Source organism: Neolamprologus brichardi, chromosome 17, assembly GCF_056152115.1.
Source record: "Neolamprologus brichardi isolate AB-2024 chromosome 17, ASM5615211v1, whole genome shotgun sequence".
Classification (NCBI taxonomy): Eukaryota; Metazoa; Chordata; class Actinopteri; order Cichliformes; family Cichlidae; genus Neolamprologus; species Neolamprologus brichardi.
The window spans coordinates 30,428,410-30,444,123 of NC_142120.1; the positions used below are offsets into that span (position 1 = coordinate 30,428,410).

Genomic DNA, 15,714 nt, shown 5'->3' on the forward strand with positions numbered 1-15,714 from the left:
ATCACAGCAGCGAGGGTGGAGTCTTCAGTCAGAAATTTTGGGTGACTGTGAGCGGATTAAAACTTTTTAGGAGCCATGGGAATATGATATTGATATGACCATAGAAAAGCAGAGTGTGAAAAAGTGAAGTCAACATGAAAGTTTGTTTTAATGGCCACCAGGGGGCTAAACAGACTTTAAGAAAGCTGTTTGAAAATGCCAAGATGGTATTAGCAAAAAGCTAAAACGTTCATGTCAAGGCTTCAGAATGGGAATCTGCAAACCAGTGGCTGATATCCCAGTAGCTGCATCTGTCTGTGAATATGACCTCACCTAGATACCTAACCCTGTGTACCCAGTTAAAGTGATGGTCATGACGGGGGTCTTCACAGTTCAGGAGGAGTCTTTGGTTTACTAATCGTAAAACCACAGTTGAAGTTCCTAGTGTTGAACAGCTCGCCATGTGACTTGTACTTGATAGTAACAGCAAAGTCAGGCAGCTCAGTAAATCCATTTTTTTGGTCATTGTTGTATTTGGCTGACAAATCCACAACTTATTTTACCTGGCATGTATTATACCTTGTGATATAAATGTGTTAAAACCCTACACTGTAAAAAAAATCTGTAGATTTTACGGTAAAACGCTGGCAGCTGTGGTTGCCAGAAATCTACCGTAAAATTACGGGTGAAACATTTTCTTCTTTAACGGTAAGAAGGTATTGTTATTGTTGATTTTACGGTTAAAAATAGTGCTAGGGTCAATATTTTACTGTAGAAGAAAATGTTTTAACTTGAAGAAAAAATAATGTTTTTCCCTAGAATTAACATGAAAATAACATAAAATAAAGTTTGTGCCAGAAAACACAACATTTTTTCCCTGTAAAATTAACTATCAAAAAATAATAAAATACAATTTTATTCTGTAACCGTTTTTAGACTAGAGTGCTTTTAAGTGTTCTACTCTGTAAGCTTAATACACAAACCATGATTTTATTCAAATTAACTAAATGTAACACAAAAATGTCCACCTTAAATTTCCAAAAAAGTATTTTATTTAACATCTTTACATTTTTACTCAACAAATCACAAATAGTTACTAGTTATCTCCATGACAGTAACAGTGAGGAATCACAGAATTCTTACAAGTTCTGTTCAAACTGTGCAAAACCAGTGCTGTAAGTTGAGCACACATTATACTTCACATTACCTTTAGCAGACAATTCAGACACCTTTAAGTGTTTTGGTGCTGTTCTCACTACATAAATGTCAGTACACATAGAATCTTGACTTTTCAAATTATCCAAATACAAATATAGAGAATTAAACATTTTTTCTATAATTGAAAGAAAATCTGAATTGAAGAAATTACAGGAACAAGTTTACACCCACATATTTTGCACACAGAACTGAGACGTAAAGCTGAAAATGTACATCTTAAAACTGCATCAGGTAACAAACAACTTCAACTTGCTTCAACTGCAAATTTTTGGATAACTACAAAATGCCAGCAATGTACATGCAGCATACTTTTACACTATTGGAATACAAATATCTTTAAAACTGGGAAAATTAAAATCCAAGAAACAAAATCGCAGGTTTACCACATTTTTACCAGATACATTTTTCAGATATAAAACAGTGAATCAAAAGTAGAGCATGTACTTTTACAAATTGTGTCTAGTAAAACTTCACATTGTTAAAAACTTCCCCACTCACAATCAGAAATGTAATAATTGTTTCAAAAACAGAACATCTGTAGAGTATGTAACATAGTATACCTTTATCACTTAGTCTCAAACAAGAGGGGTAGGACTAGATCCACTCATGGTCAGCAATGTCTGAGATGAGAGTGAGGACTCTGGAATTGACTGAGAGCACTTTTTTCTTCTTGGATTCCACCTTGGTGCCTCTCTCAGGATTTATGGAAAAGAAACACCTTCATGAAAAAAGGGCAAGAGAGATTGAGGAAATTAACAACCTGAGGTGGGATATCAAATGGCCAAGTTTGAAAAGCACAAAAATAAATCCATAATAAAATAAATTTTACCCTTGAAGGAACTCGAGTGTTGATCGTAGTTCTACAGGGTAGTGTATGTTAAAGCAGTAGTAACTGCCAAACATTAGGCAGATAGCAGAGGTGAAGGTTGTGATGCGGTCGTTGACAATCTTCTTGTCAATGCTCAACATGAATGTTTCAGCAGCGAAGCAGGAGGAACCTGAGAATTAAAACAACAACAACAATTTAAAAACTTTAATAACAAGAGCTTTAATGTCAGTCATATATACAAATACAGAGATACTTGTTACATGGATCATAGGATGAGTTATGGTACTAGTTGAACTTATATGGTTGTGTTATCCAGTGTATTAGTGTGGTAGCAACAGAACATGAAACTAAACAAGCCAAGAGTACAAAAACGTGGCAGTTACAACAGAAAAAAAAAAGTTGAATTTTGCTCTTTCGGCTTACCGCAAACAATGATGAAGGTTCTTAGTGGGATGTTGAGTAGAGAGAAGTACACAGCCAAAACCTTGTGCTTCTTTTTGGCAGAACCAAGTGGGTTCACTACTTCAAATGCATCCTGGTATAGAACCAGCTTGAGGCAATGTGGATTTTCCTGAAAAAATTTGTTTGACACAAACACGTTACCATCACAACAGTCCCTGAGAACATCTGGTCTTGACATTATTAGGATCCACTGATATGAGACCTTGCCAAAAACTTGATTCCAGCATACCCTTCAAAATATTTAGCAGAGGAATATAATAGGCAAATCTCTCCATCCTGTTCTCGTCCCTGCCCAAAAACACTTTTCTGGGTTCAACATACTTGAACACATCTTTAAAGCACTGAACTCTTGAATAAGCAGTTCTCAGGGGCCCCGTGCGACAAGCTGAGAACAAGTCAGATTGTTTTACTGTGTCACAGATTTTTATAATGTCTTCATCTGAAACTGACATATCTTTTAGAAGTGACCTTAGTCTATTCAATGTATACATCTGTCCCAATTCATGTATATTTTGTATTTCTTCAACAATGGTTTGAATGGTAGATGCTGGCAGAAGATGCTGTCCCTGTAGTTTAATGTAAAACATACATACATTTCTGAGATACAGGTCACTGAAATTAGACCCATCCATACCAGGGTCTTCTATATCTGATACACTGGCACCTTCCTGTATGGTGGCACTTGTAGATGGACTCTCTGACTGAGTATCTTTGTTTAAACCACAAATCACATTTTCCAAACGTTTGTGTTTTCTAGACATATGGGAGGTAAATGTAGATTTTACAGAGAACACACTGAACCGATTCTCCACATATGCTGCAAAAATACATAGTCGATATGACACAGCTGCGAGGCTAGCTAACTTAAAGCTTCAGCCGGATGTCAAACAAGGCGGGAAAATCCAGGCCGCATTTAGACAAAGCATTCAAATATTGCTATACTAATTAGACAGTTTCCATTAATACACCCGTCTCCAAAACACGTCTCAAAACGCGCACTGCTGGTTTTGCAAGGCTCTTTTCAGCCTAATGTAGCTAACGCTAATGCTAGAAACGAGCTAAAGCTAACGTAAATTTATCATTTGCGCCTTCACTGCCTGCAACACAATGCTGTCGATAAATAAACCAAGTTGGATTATTTTCTTACCGTAGTAACTGAAGACGAGCTGTGGCAGACGTTAAATTAAAAAAATGAGAAACAAGTCCACGAAAATGAAGATAGCCTGCTGTCATAGTCCAAAGCAAAACTTGTGTGGAGCTGTACAGACGTTATCTGTGGTGGAGCCTGATGCAGTGCGCTGATTGGCCCATTTGAAATCAGGCGCCTTGATGTGAAACGGCGCTCTAAACGTCAGGGGAAAATGCCTAGTTTTGGGAGGAGGTGCTTTTAAAATCTTTTTTCTTCATATGATAATTAACTATGAATAAATAGAACAGACAACAGATTATTATTTTAACACTTTTGGGATTATATGAATTTACTCAATAATATAGTATGTCTATCATTAGCTGTAGGTCTCTCAAGTTGTTGTTAGCTTTTACATTTTAAACTCATGGTTTATTGAGTTCAACAGAATATAGATTTAACAGCTACATCCCATTTTCTTTACAAAAACTACATCCAAAAATTGCCCTAATACATTTCTAGTATAAAGATCTTGGGACATATGTACCTGTTATATTACAATTTGAGGAAGAATATGCTGTATTAAATGTGCTATGAATCAAGAATGGATTTAATGTAAAGTGCTTTGGGCTTCTTGAAAACCGCTATCTAATCCATTATTATTATTATTATTATGTGAAATTAATGCAAAAATCACAAAGTCATATTACAGCATGTATCCATTACCAGCACAACCATGCTTACAATCATCAATTAAAACCTGTATTTTTTTCAATAACTAAATGTAAAAAAAATTGTGTTTGCCTGTTCTAAACTTTATTGGAATCTTCCGTTAAAAAAACTATGCAAGAGTGATTTACAGTAGGTTTATGTATTTTTTTCAGAGAAAAAATGTACATATTACGGTTTTTCCACATTTCTTTATTTACGGCAATTTCACATCAAATCAACAGTTTTAAACTGTTTTGTAGTTAACAGGTTTTTCCTGTCGTATTTTTACTGTCTTTCACTGTTAAATATACGGATCTTTTTTACAGTGTATAGAGAGATAGGTAGGTGACAAATGAATTTTTCTCTGTTTCTGACTTCTTTGGATATCTTTCCTTAGCAGCTACACTTATTAACTTTGGTATCTGAGAAACTGGTCTTCCTCCCCCTCCATAAGACTTGTGGAGTAGAAAGACACTTCAGAAAATGCAAAGAGACACACACACACACACCCTTAATAGGACGTGGTGTCATGAATGGGAACATATCGCTGCCATCACCAGCCTCCCCTCCTGTGAAAAGCAAAATTGAAAATTGGATTGATGCTATTTCTTCTTGTGATTATTTGTTACCGTATCTGTGAGATCTGATGAAATTGCCTTGCAGAATGTAAAACCATGCTGCACTGGAGGTGCGAGAAAAGTAATTTGTCGCATATTGTGAAAATGCATCTTCTCATCTTTGCCAGCTCTTTCTTTTGAATATTACTGTGATTCTTCTTTGAATACAAACATGTATTATTATTGATACACCTATTGTTACTTCTGAGCTTAATCATAATGACCATGTTCTGCATAAATTTCATTTCAAATGTGCTTTAAAAAAAAAAAAAAGGAAACCAAACATATGAAAAAAGTAGTAAAACTTTCTGCATGCCTGTCTTTAGGCTGAGTGCAGACCTTGGTCCTAATGATAGCAGGAAACAGGCTTACACTGATAGTAAAGTTTGATTCACATGAGTCCTGTCTAAAGTAGGGGTGGGCAATTTAATTTTTCCAAGGGGTGTCATGAAAAGCTGCGACTGATAGGTTTGTAGCTTAAACCTATTCGCTGGAACGTTGAAGACAATATAATTACACAGCAAAGCAAGACACGAAGTAGGCAAAGTTCTTCATGTTTCTCGTGCACGGGAGAGAACTGGACAAACGCCGTTCCTTCGCTTGACCCCAGTTGCTCTCGTCCGCTCCCCCGTAACACTGCTCTTTTATTGAGGTTACATGAATATGCATAGGTTCATTAACATACGACGCCTATATACAAACAAAGAGTACCTTGCCTGTGCGGTGTGTGTGTGTGTGTGTGTGTGTGTGTGTGTGTGTGTGTGTGTGTGTGTGTGTGTGTGTGGGGTCAGAGTGTGACCCCATAAATGACTTCCCTAAACCTACTGGTCTGGAAAGTCCAGCAGTCCATCTAAACAAAAGGCACTTAGCCTAAAACAGATATAGCCACGTTTATCCTACCATAAAACAATAAAACAAGGTACGACCTCTTCCCATGCTCCCAGGATGTAGGTGTGGATTCCAGAACACTCTGAATCCACACCAAGCCTTTGCAGCCTATTAAAGATCACACATCCTATCACTACACAATTAATTAAACACCTCTAAGCATATATGGTTAAATATTTCTAAGCATAAATGACAATCAACATTACAAAACCTAACAGCGACTGTTCTGGATGGCCTCATCAATAAGGTGAACGCAATTCTGCTCAATAATATTTTTTTTCTTTATAAACTGCTACTAGTAATGAAAATGTGAAAAAAATGAAAGAAAAAATCCACAAACCAGCAGTGAACAAATGTTCATTTTTGTAAGATTTCTGTCAGGGACCCTGGTCTGAGCAACCCAGGGTCGATGAGCTGTTGTGGTCTCATTTTATATTATGTATGTTTGTGTGCTGCTGTTGTTGTGTTCTCCATGCTTGTGTGTATAGGTCAGTGGGTGTGTGTATATGTGTAGCTGAGCACTGGGTTTCAGGCAGGCCTGGTGGGTGTGTCCCGTCTGGAGGCTGGCCACACCTGACTCGTCGGGGAGCTACTTAGCAGTGTGGCTGAATGCACCTTGGCGCAGGATCAATGTGTGAGACTCCATGCCAGTGCTCTTAGATAGACAAGTCCAGTGTATGCCTGCAGCAGTAGAGTGTCTTGACAGCTGTTTCTATTGTTTACGGCAGGAGGTTCGTGGAAGGCCACAGAGCAGCAAACACGGGTGCTGTGTCCCATTTCAGGGTCTGCACGCTTGAAGTACGCATTTTAAGTGCGGTTACGTCACCGCCACGCGACGACGGCTGTCCCAATTCGAAGTGTACTTGAAATGCATACTCCAAATGCGCCGTCGATTTCCCCAAATATCAAGCGTGGTCCGGTGTGTCGCTACCCGATCCGTACCGGAAACCCGATCGGTACCCCGCATGCGCGAAAGGTGTCTACTTCCGGTCGTAGCGTTTTACGATAGTTATGGGTCAGAGTATCAAACAAAGCATCTAGACAAAAACGAAAAATAAAAAGATAGTTACGGATCGGGACTCCCCGATCCTTACTGCGCATGTGCAAAGAAGAAGAAAAACAGAAGTAAACATCTGCACATGTGCGGTATGGATCGGATAGACCCGATTTGTACGGTCCGACTTTGCATATGCGCAGTAAGGATCGGGGAGTCCCGATTCGTAACTATCTTTTTATTTTTCATTTTTGTCTACATTGTATTTAAATGCTTCATTATTGCAAACATTTTAAGATTTACTCATTATTCTTAACATTTTAACAGATACTCTGACCCATAACTATCGTAAAACGCTACGACCGGAAGTAGACACGTTTCGCGCATGCGGGGTACCGATCAGGTTTCCGGTACGGATCGGGTAGTGACACTACCCGATCCGTACTGCGCATGTGCAGATGTTTTCTTCTTCTTCTGTTCGTTTAATGGCAGTTTACTCCCCAGTGTACGAGGATACTGCCACCTGCTGACCGAGCGAATGAACCCTATTGTAAACTGAATTGGCGTCATTACAAACGTGTGTTAAATTTGATTTCGTGATAGTCGAGTGTGTTTATGCTTATCTGTGTGGAGAGGATTGACTGGAATAGTGATGATGATGTCCGCTATCACTGTCAATTGTCAGTAAACACTTAATAATATTGACTTAGCAATGTGTCACGTGAAGATTCAGCAGCCAGATTAAGTCTGTAATTAGGCGCCATTCTTCTTATTTTACGGCGCTGTTGTTCAATCGGGAAACGCTCTCTGTTGAGGAGAAAAGCATGAATTTGTTTGTATATGGATTATCCATAGTTTAAATGTCCCGGTAGTCGAAAAGGAGGCAGAGCTGTTGAGAAATGCTAGGAGCTAACTGGGCGCTAACCGTGTCATTCAAATATATTGAATGTCGCAATGTTGGCAAAGAGAGGAAGTGACGTAAGATTTGCGCATGCGGGGTACCGATCGGGTTTCCGGTACGGATCGGGTAGCGACACGGTGTACGCTTCGTGGTCCCATATATCCCACAATTCATAGCGCGGCGGTGGGTGTGGATAATTTTGCCGCAAAATACGGCAGAAGGGAGCGGCCGAAAAGTGAACTGTCGAAAGTAAGTACTGAATATGACGTCACTTATTCATGTGCGAATGTTTAATAATGAAGAACATTAAAACATTGCTGTTGGCCACATGTCGGCAAAGTTATGTGACACTAGTGATGTTTGTACTTTCAGCATTAACTTGGTTTTAAAGCCTCTACTTCTAAATATACATATAGTCGACCTTAATCTTACAGAGAATCTGATGATTTTATGGATAATTAAAGTCCGTCATATATCCACAAACACAACAAGCTGAAAGTCAGTGATATATATATATATATATATATATATATATATATATATATATATATATATATATATGTATATATATATATGTATATATATATATATATATATATCATAATAATCTGACAATACTATAATATTGGCCATATTATATTTACATTACCATAGTGAGATGACTTTAGTCTCATGAACAACATTAACTAATTATTATTTACTAGCTAATCTTAAATGACTGTTCAGTACAGAAATGAAGCCCTTGAATCATGTTTTACAGTCCTGTGGTCTCAGCCTCAGATACTCAACTAATCAAAGTGATGTCATGACAAAAATGATTGACCAACAAAACAATTTTCTCCTTCATTTCTGTCAAACAAAGCTGTATGTAACGTGTCTCCCGGTTAGTATCATGGTTGCTAGGCAACCTGAACAGCGCGACGAAGCATATACCGTCCCATTTCACAAGCCTCTCACTTCCGCACTTCTCGTACTTATAGTACGCACCGTACGTAGTACGCGTAGTGCGCGTACTTCAAGCGTGCAGACCCTGAAATGGGACACAGCCGGGGAGTGCACACACGGTAGCGGAGAGCACGAGGCACAGACTTGTGGGAAGAAGACACGGCACAGGAGTCAGGGGAGTGCACGAGGATTTATTGTTGGATTATTATTTACCTTACTGTAAATAAATGCATTGTTCACCACATGCAGAGTCCTGCATTTTTGGTCCTCCTTTCCCACATCTCCACGGCTTGCCCTGGCAAACTGTGACAATTTCAGAGGCTTTTTTATTTTTGTTTGGGTTTAAGTGCTATTGATATTTTTATTTGTTGTTTAAAGATTTAATCTGCATTTTTTTCTGTTATTTTTTTTCTTGTTCAGTGAGAGGAATCTAGTTGGTTTTGGGCTTGAAAAATACATTGAAGTCGAATTCAGTGTTTGAGATTCTTCTGTTTAGCACTTTGCCCAAGCTTACCTGACAGCTGCGTGGTAGCCTATGTCAATATGTTCAGTTTCATGTTGCTCTACAAGTGCAACAAATTCTTAGTACTTCAGTGTTCTTGCTATGGTGATGCTAGCCATTTCAGATTGAAACTAGGGATAGGACTCGAATTTAAAAAATTATCTAATTAATTAGAGGCTTTGTAATTTATTAATCTCGATCAATCGCATTTGATTGCACAAGAAAATTTGCCCAAATCACAATTTTATTTTATTTTTTTAATGAATATTCATGAATATTGTAAACTTGAGCTCTTTTCATTTCTGGTGAAAAAAAAGTAAAATCTGTATTTCAATTCAAAACAGAGAAACAAAATAATATTACTGGCCAAAATTGAGCAGACTTGAAAAACTAAAGTGCTATTTTAAGTACTTTAAGTCATTAGGCTAAAACAGTGTGATCGCTGAACATTTTAGTGCCAAAAATAACAAACCCATTGGACTCACAGTACCTCCATGCTTATTTACTGTCCGTCTTTTTCAGCCAGTTACTTAGACAAACTAGCCTGTTCACATTTTCAGAGCTCAAGGCAGCTTCTTTTGTTACTATGTGACCTGCAAGTGAGAAAAGTCTCTCACATGGGACAGACGTAGCAGGACTAATCAGATACTTGTGGGCCAGGACAGACAGCTGTGGGTGGGTCCCTGCTCAACTGGACCACCACCGCAGTGGGCAGTCTGTCTCACTGATGGTGGAATCTGCTCTGTATAAACTCAGGTCGTTGCTGGTCCCAACCTCTTTTCACTTTCCCTTTGCAAGACATTTTAAATCTATAAAGCATGAGTCAAGCACAGTAGCTATCTTGAGCCGCTGATGGTTGAATATAGCTACACTTTGGGATGGGTCCTTTGTAAATTTCACCACGTAGTTTCATTCATCATAGGAGACCTCCATGATGTGATGCAGGCGTCAGAAAGCAGGTAAAACCACTGAACATATGTCTCCCCTCCAAGAAGCTCAGTCACAAATCTGTAGTAGACAGTTCAAGAAAGTAATTATTAATCTACATAATTACTGTCAACTAAAGCTTATTGAAGAAACCGTAACAATAAAAATGTTTTATTTGCCTGCATGGCTTAAAGACAGCCGACAGCTTTGGGAGTTTTACCAGCTCTGATGGAATGAGTAGCTTGTGCTTTTGTTTGTCTAAAGCAGGAAAAATAGCCTCTTGATTCTTTGGTAACCAAGAAACCATATCCAGGGTTGACTTCCACTGTGTGGAAGCATCCTGTATGTAGTCTTTCAGCACAGGAGTTCGAAAGTTAGATCACCTGACGCTAACTGTAGCACACATTTTAACGCGATATTTTTTTGTAATGAATTAATCGCAATTAACGCGTTAAATTCCCACCCCTAGTTAAAACATCAACAATGTATTTCAATTTTAGTATTGAGGTACACAACACTTCTTGGTGTATAACACAATGCAAAAATACTCATTTCAGTTCTGGGTTCATTTAAGTCACTTTATCTTGCATCCAGTTCAAAACTTGGACTTTATTTCCTGCCAGATTTGGTTGTAAAATCTGCCAGTTTGTCTGATTTCAGCTCCAGCCTATCAAAGCTGGTGCTGAAAGGTTACCTCTGTGAACAGATCACTCCCTGTTATAGTCCCTTTCATACAGTGCATTGCTGCCAGCTCCATTATAATCCATCCACTTCCGCTTATCCTTTTCAGGGTCACGGGGGGCGCTGGAGACTATCCCAGCTGTCATAGAGCGAGAGGCAGGGTACACCCTGAACAGGTCGCCAGTCTGTCGCAGGGCCAACACACAGGGACAGACAACCATTCACACTCACATTCACTCGCACATTCACACCTTCCATTATAATCCATCCATCCATTCGCTTCCGCTTATCCTTTTCAGGGTCGCGGGGGGCGCTGGAGCCTATCCCAGCTGTCATAGGCCGAGAGGCGGGGTACACCCTGGACAGGTCGCCAGTCTGTCGCAGGGCTAACACACAGGGACAGACAACCATTCGCACTCACATTCACTTGCACATTCACACCTAGTGGCAATTTGGATTAATCAATTAACCTATCCCCACAAGCTGCATGTCTTTGGACGGTGGGAGAAAGCCGGAGTACCCGGAGGGAACCCACGCAAACACGGGGAGAACATGCAAACTCCACACAGAAAGACCCCGGCCTGATGGTGGAATTGAACTCAGGACCTTCTTGCTGTGCGGCAACAGTGCTAACCACCATGCCACCGTGCTGCCTACCTTCCATTATAATCTCAAAAAAAAATGTGTATCCCATGTCCAAAGATGAGGAACTGGGTTGTGTCTTTAACATCACTTATCACTTCAACACCTCTTATTAAAGACGAAGTCAGAAATGTCCAGATTTCCAGCAGTGCATTTGATCCATCTTGTTACAATTTGCCCAGAGAGGGGCTCATTCTTAAATTAATCAAACTGCAGTCAAACAGCAATCTGCTCCTCACACGCACCTCACACAGCTTTACCTCTGACTTCATTACATACTTTTATATCTGTTTCCTGTTAAAAAAAAAAAAAAAAAAAACTATCAAGCGCTCTTTTTTGAATCTTTGGTGGATGAAATGGAGCTAACTATATGACTAACTATCCTAATTTTCTATTGACCTAATGAGGTCTGTCAGGGACAACAGAAGGGCCAGATGTGGCCCAGGGGCATACAAAGGCCAGTTCTGTTCTAAAATAACTACTCTGTGCAGGTTTCTGTACTGCAGATTGGTGTTTCTGTCTACTCTGTGGGGGAGAGTCAAACATCGACAAGCACAGGCAAAGAAGAGAAGGCTCCCTTGATTTATTAACAAGCCCTGCTAAAATGCAGAAAGAACAAGCAGTTCATATTATGAAACCTAACTGTGGTGCTGACTGAAAAACACTTAAACCCACTGTTGCTAACTGGTATGTCCCTGTGTTCAAGAGGAGACATTCCTAGGCCTGTGTTGAACATTATTAAGATTGAAGGGTTCACTAACTAGAAAGTTATGAGTTTGCATCAAAGATCAAAGAGCAGCAGTCCTGATGCAAGATGGAAAAAATCATATTTATTCAGCCCATTTCCTCTAAAAGTGCTCCACGGCAAAGCAAATGACAAAATCAAACAGTGAAATAATAAACACAAAGAAGATTCAAATCAAATATAAAGAAAAGAGAAAATAGCAAGAATGGTGAACATAATATTATAGATATATAATATTACGATGTTTATTGGACATCACTGCTTAGATTTGCTACAGCACAGAAAGTCTGGTAATACCAGTAATGCTTTTATCATTGCAAATTGAATATATTGCTGATATATAGTACTGATTTCTGGAACTTTGAGTTTGCACCTTTTTTGCCATCTGTTATGTTAAACCTCCTATTTATTCCCAGCAGAACACATCTTGTGTTTCTTGACAATGTTTAAATATAGTCCTCCTCTCCAAATCTATCTTGGGGACAGAATTAAGTTGCTGTGTCAGATAACATCTACTCTTGGTGCTCATTCCCCTCTTACCTGCTGTTAGCCCTAGTTAGCATATAATGCAAATGAGTCTCAGTGGAATCTGTGAAAATAATTGCCTCATTTATCCAGACATCCGCTTCACTTTGATATTGAAATCTTTTTGCCCATTAAAATGTAAACAGATGCACGCTGGCATATTTAGGCTTTCTCACAGTGACAGGCAAACAAATACACATCCACACACGAAAAAGACGAACGCTTCCTCCATACATAGAATGCTAAAGTGTTTTTTTTTTTCTCTTTTGTTTCCTAAGCATTAATCCATCTGCACTGGGGAATTACTAATTTTAGCTACATGTAACGGAGTTATTTATAGTCAGATAACTGATAAAAGTATGTTTACTTAAATGATGGTGTGACGTTCAGAAATGTTATTTTACAAATTATTTTATCGTCATCTTCTGTCAACTTTTGCTGCGTCTTTTTGAGATGTTGCATCACCAAAGCTGTTGTAAAAACGTGAGTTTAGCATCATAAAGAACAGGATAACTTTCAAGTTACTGGACATCTTTAAATGCTGTGTATGCATATGAGTGGCCAATGGGAGGTCATTTTGTACAGACTTTGGGAGACTTGATCAAGCATTACCTTAACCTTTGGAGTAGTGTAGCGTTCAGCTCTATCTTGCCAGCCCAGTTATAAAAGGTTGGCATACTGTGTAATATATAAATAAAAAGAGAATGCAATGTTTTGCTAATCTCATAAACCCATATTTTATTCACAATATAATAAAGAAAAGCTCGAGTTTAAACTCATTTTGAATTTTGATGGCAGCAACATGTCTCAAAAAAGTTGTATAGGGACAATAAAAAGCTGGAAATGTAAGTGGTAATAAAAAGAAACAGCTGGAGAAATATTTTGCAACTAATTACGTTAACTGGCATCAGGGCACTAACGTGACTACATATGAAAAGAGGAAGAGATTCTCAGAAGTAAAAATTGACAGAGATTCACAAATCTGCAGAAAATTGCTTCTATAAATCATTGAACAATTTCAGAATAATGTTCTGCCACATAAAATTGCAAGACTTTGGATATGATATCGATGATATCTACATGCCATCATCATAAGATTCACACAATCTGGAGAAACTCAGTACTGGAAGCCTGTGATCTTTTGGCCCTCAGACTGCATTGTATTAAACACACACATGATTCAGTCGTGGAAATCATTGCATGGGCTCAGGAACATTTCTACAAATCAGTCTGTTAACACAGTTCACTGTGCCATCCACAAGCGCAAGTTAAAACTCTATCGTGCAAAGAAGAAACCATAGCTGATCATGATACAGGAGGACTGCCGTCTTCTCTGGGCTGAAGCTTATTTAAAATGAATTGAGACAGAGGGAGAAAACTGTTTTAGGGTCAGACAAATCAATATATGAACTTCTCTTTGGAAAATATGGATGTGACATCCTCCAAACTGAAGAGGAAAGAAACCGTCCGGCTTGTTCTCAGCATTCAGTTCAAAAGGAAGCATATCTCATGGTATGATTGGCAAATCACTGGATTCTGTTTTTATTTTAATTTTACATTCCAATTTCTGGGGAATTTGGGTTATGTTTAATTTCAATATTAGCTATACCAGATGGAGACAAATACGAAACAATCGATGGTGCCAACAGCTGTAAAATCATAAAAGGACTCATTAGCAATTCTAAACATTTGATAGTAGACAGGAAGCAGAAACAACAAAACCAGGTCAAAGGTCAGAGTTCATGAGTTCTTGGTGTGGTCTGATCAAAGTCCATACTTAAATCAGATTGAGATGCTTTGGCATGACCTTAAACAGGCCGTCCATGTTTGAAAACCCTCCAGTGTGGTTTTTAAATAATTTCATTTAAGTAATTCTCCAAAGAAGACTTGGCCAAAACTCCTCTGCAGAGATGTGCATTTGATCGCAGTTCTTGCTGCCAAGGGTGGCACAACCAATTATTAGGTTCACATTGTAACAGGTAGATTTGGATAGTTTTTTTGTCCGCTGCAGAGAGGAATCTGGAGAAATGGAGGCAAGACGAAGACAGACAGAGAAAGAAAGAAAATATCCATTCGTCTAGTAGCGTCTGTGGCCTTTAGTTTGTCCAGCACTGGTCTGCTGGTTTATATAAATCAATGTAATGAGTAAATGTAATGGCCTGGTTGGGGTGGGGATATAACAGGGACATTTTGCTGATGCATACAGTTTACATCACCTTTCCTTATCATTATCACCTTTAGTTTGAGCATAGCTTTAGCTGCCTCATTTACATTTTACATTTTTTAATATGGAATAAGTGAGAGGGGAATATTCATGGCTGAATATTTGAACACAGGACATTTAACTGGAGAATTTTCAACAGTTACATGTCAGCTGATTCACTGTCTGAATATTGATAGAAGTGGTTATTTCCCTTCAGTGTCCTTTATGGTTGAGTTCAGCTGATATGAGATGATGAAATTTCATATGGGTGCTTATAATGGTGACCGTGCCTGTCATCATAATTGGACTCAGGGGGGCAAACAATGAGAGAGTGTGTGCGGCTGTGTTGGACTCTCCCAGGTGTAACTATATGCAGCTTATGCTAAAAAGGAGCATGTGTACTCAGCAAGCTTTCCTGCAACAATATGTGCTTATAGTCTGCTCCAGTAAAATTATTTGGCAGTGCTAAGTGATGAAGGGCTAAGATTTACCAGGCTCTGTGGCTTTTCTAGCTACATGTCCCGATGCGATGCTGTAATTTGCCACCAATTTCAAAGCCACCCCACAGTCCCCTGTCCCAATTTTCCTCGCATGCTCTTATTTATTCTGCAAACCAAACGGAGCCGGCCAAGGGATCAATGCACTCTTCCTCTAACTTTTTATCCACAGCATCTGCTCGTGGAATCTTTTGGCAGGTCATTTGCCTGGAAAAGTATTCAGTCGTCTCCACGGCTGTGAGTTTCTGAAAGAACCTCACCATAAGCTTAGTTGTATTATTCATTCATTTTCCAATATTACTTTTTCCTGTTCAGGGTTACA

The 15,714-nt window shown here is 38.8% G+C and overlaps 1 protein-coding gene across 1 annotated transcript; it reads right to left on the minus strand.

Moving 5' to 3' along the window:
• Positions 1–1,059: 1,059 nt before the first annotated feature.
• LOC148097980 (uncharacterized) lies at positions 1,060–2,858 on the minus strand. The gene is made up of 3 exons (XM_087830699.1): positions 2,450–2,858; positions 2,027–2,195; positions 1,060–1,915 (listed from the first exon to the last, which is right to left on the minus strand). The coding sequence occupies exons 1-3, from the start codon at positions 2,664–2,666 to the stop codon at positions 1,792–1,794; spliced, it is 510 nt and encodes a 169-aa protein (XP_087686825.1). The 5' UTR covers positions 2,667–2,858; the 3' UTR covers positions 1,060–1,791.
• Between the last annotated feature and the right edge of the window lie 12,856 nt (positions 2,859–15,714).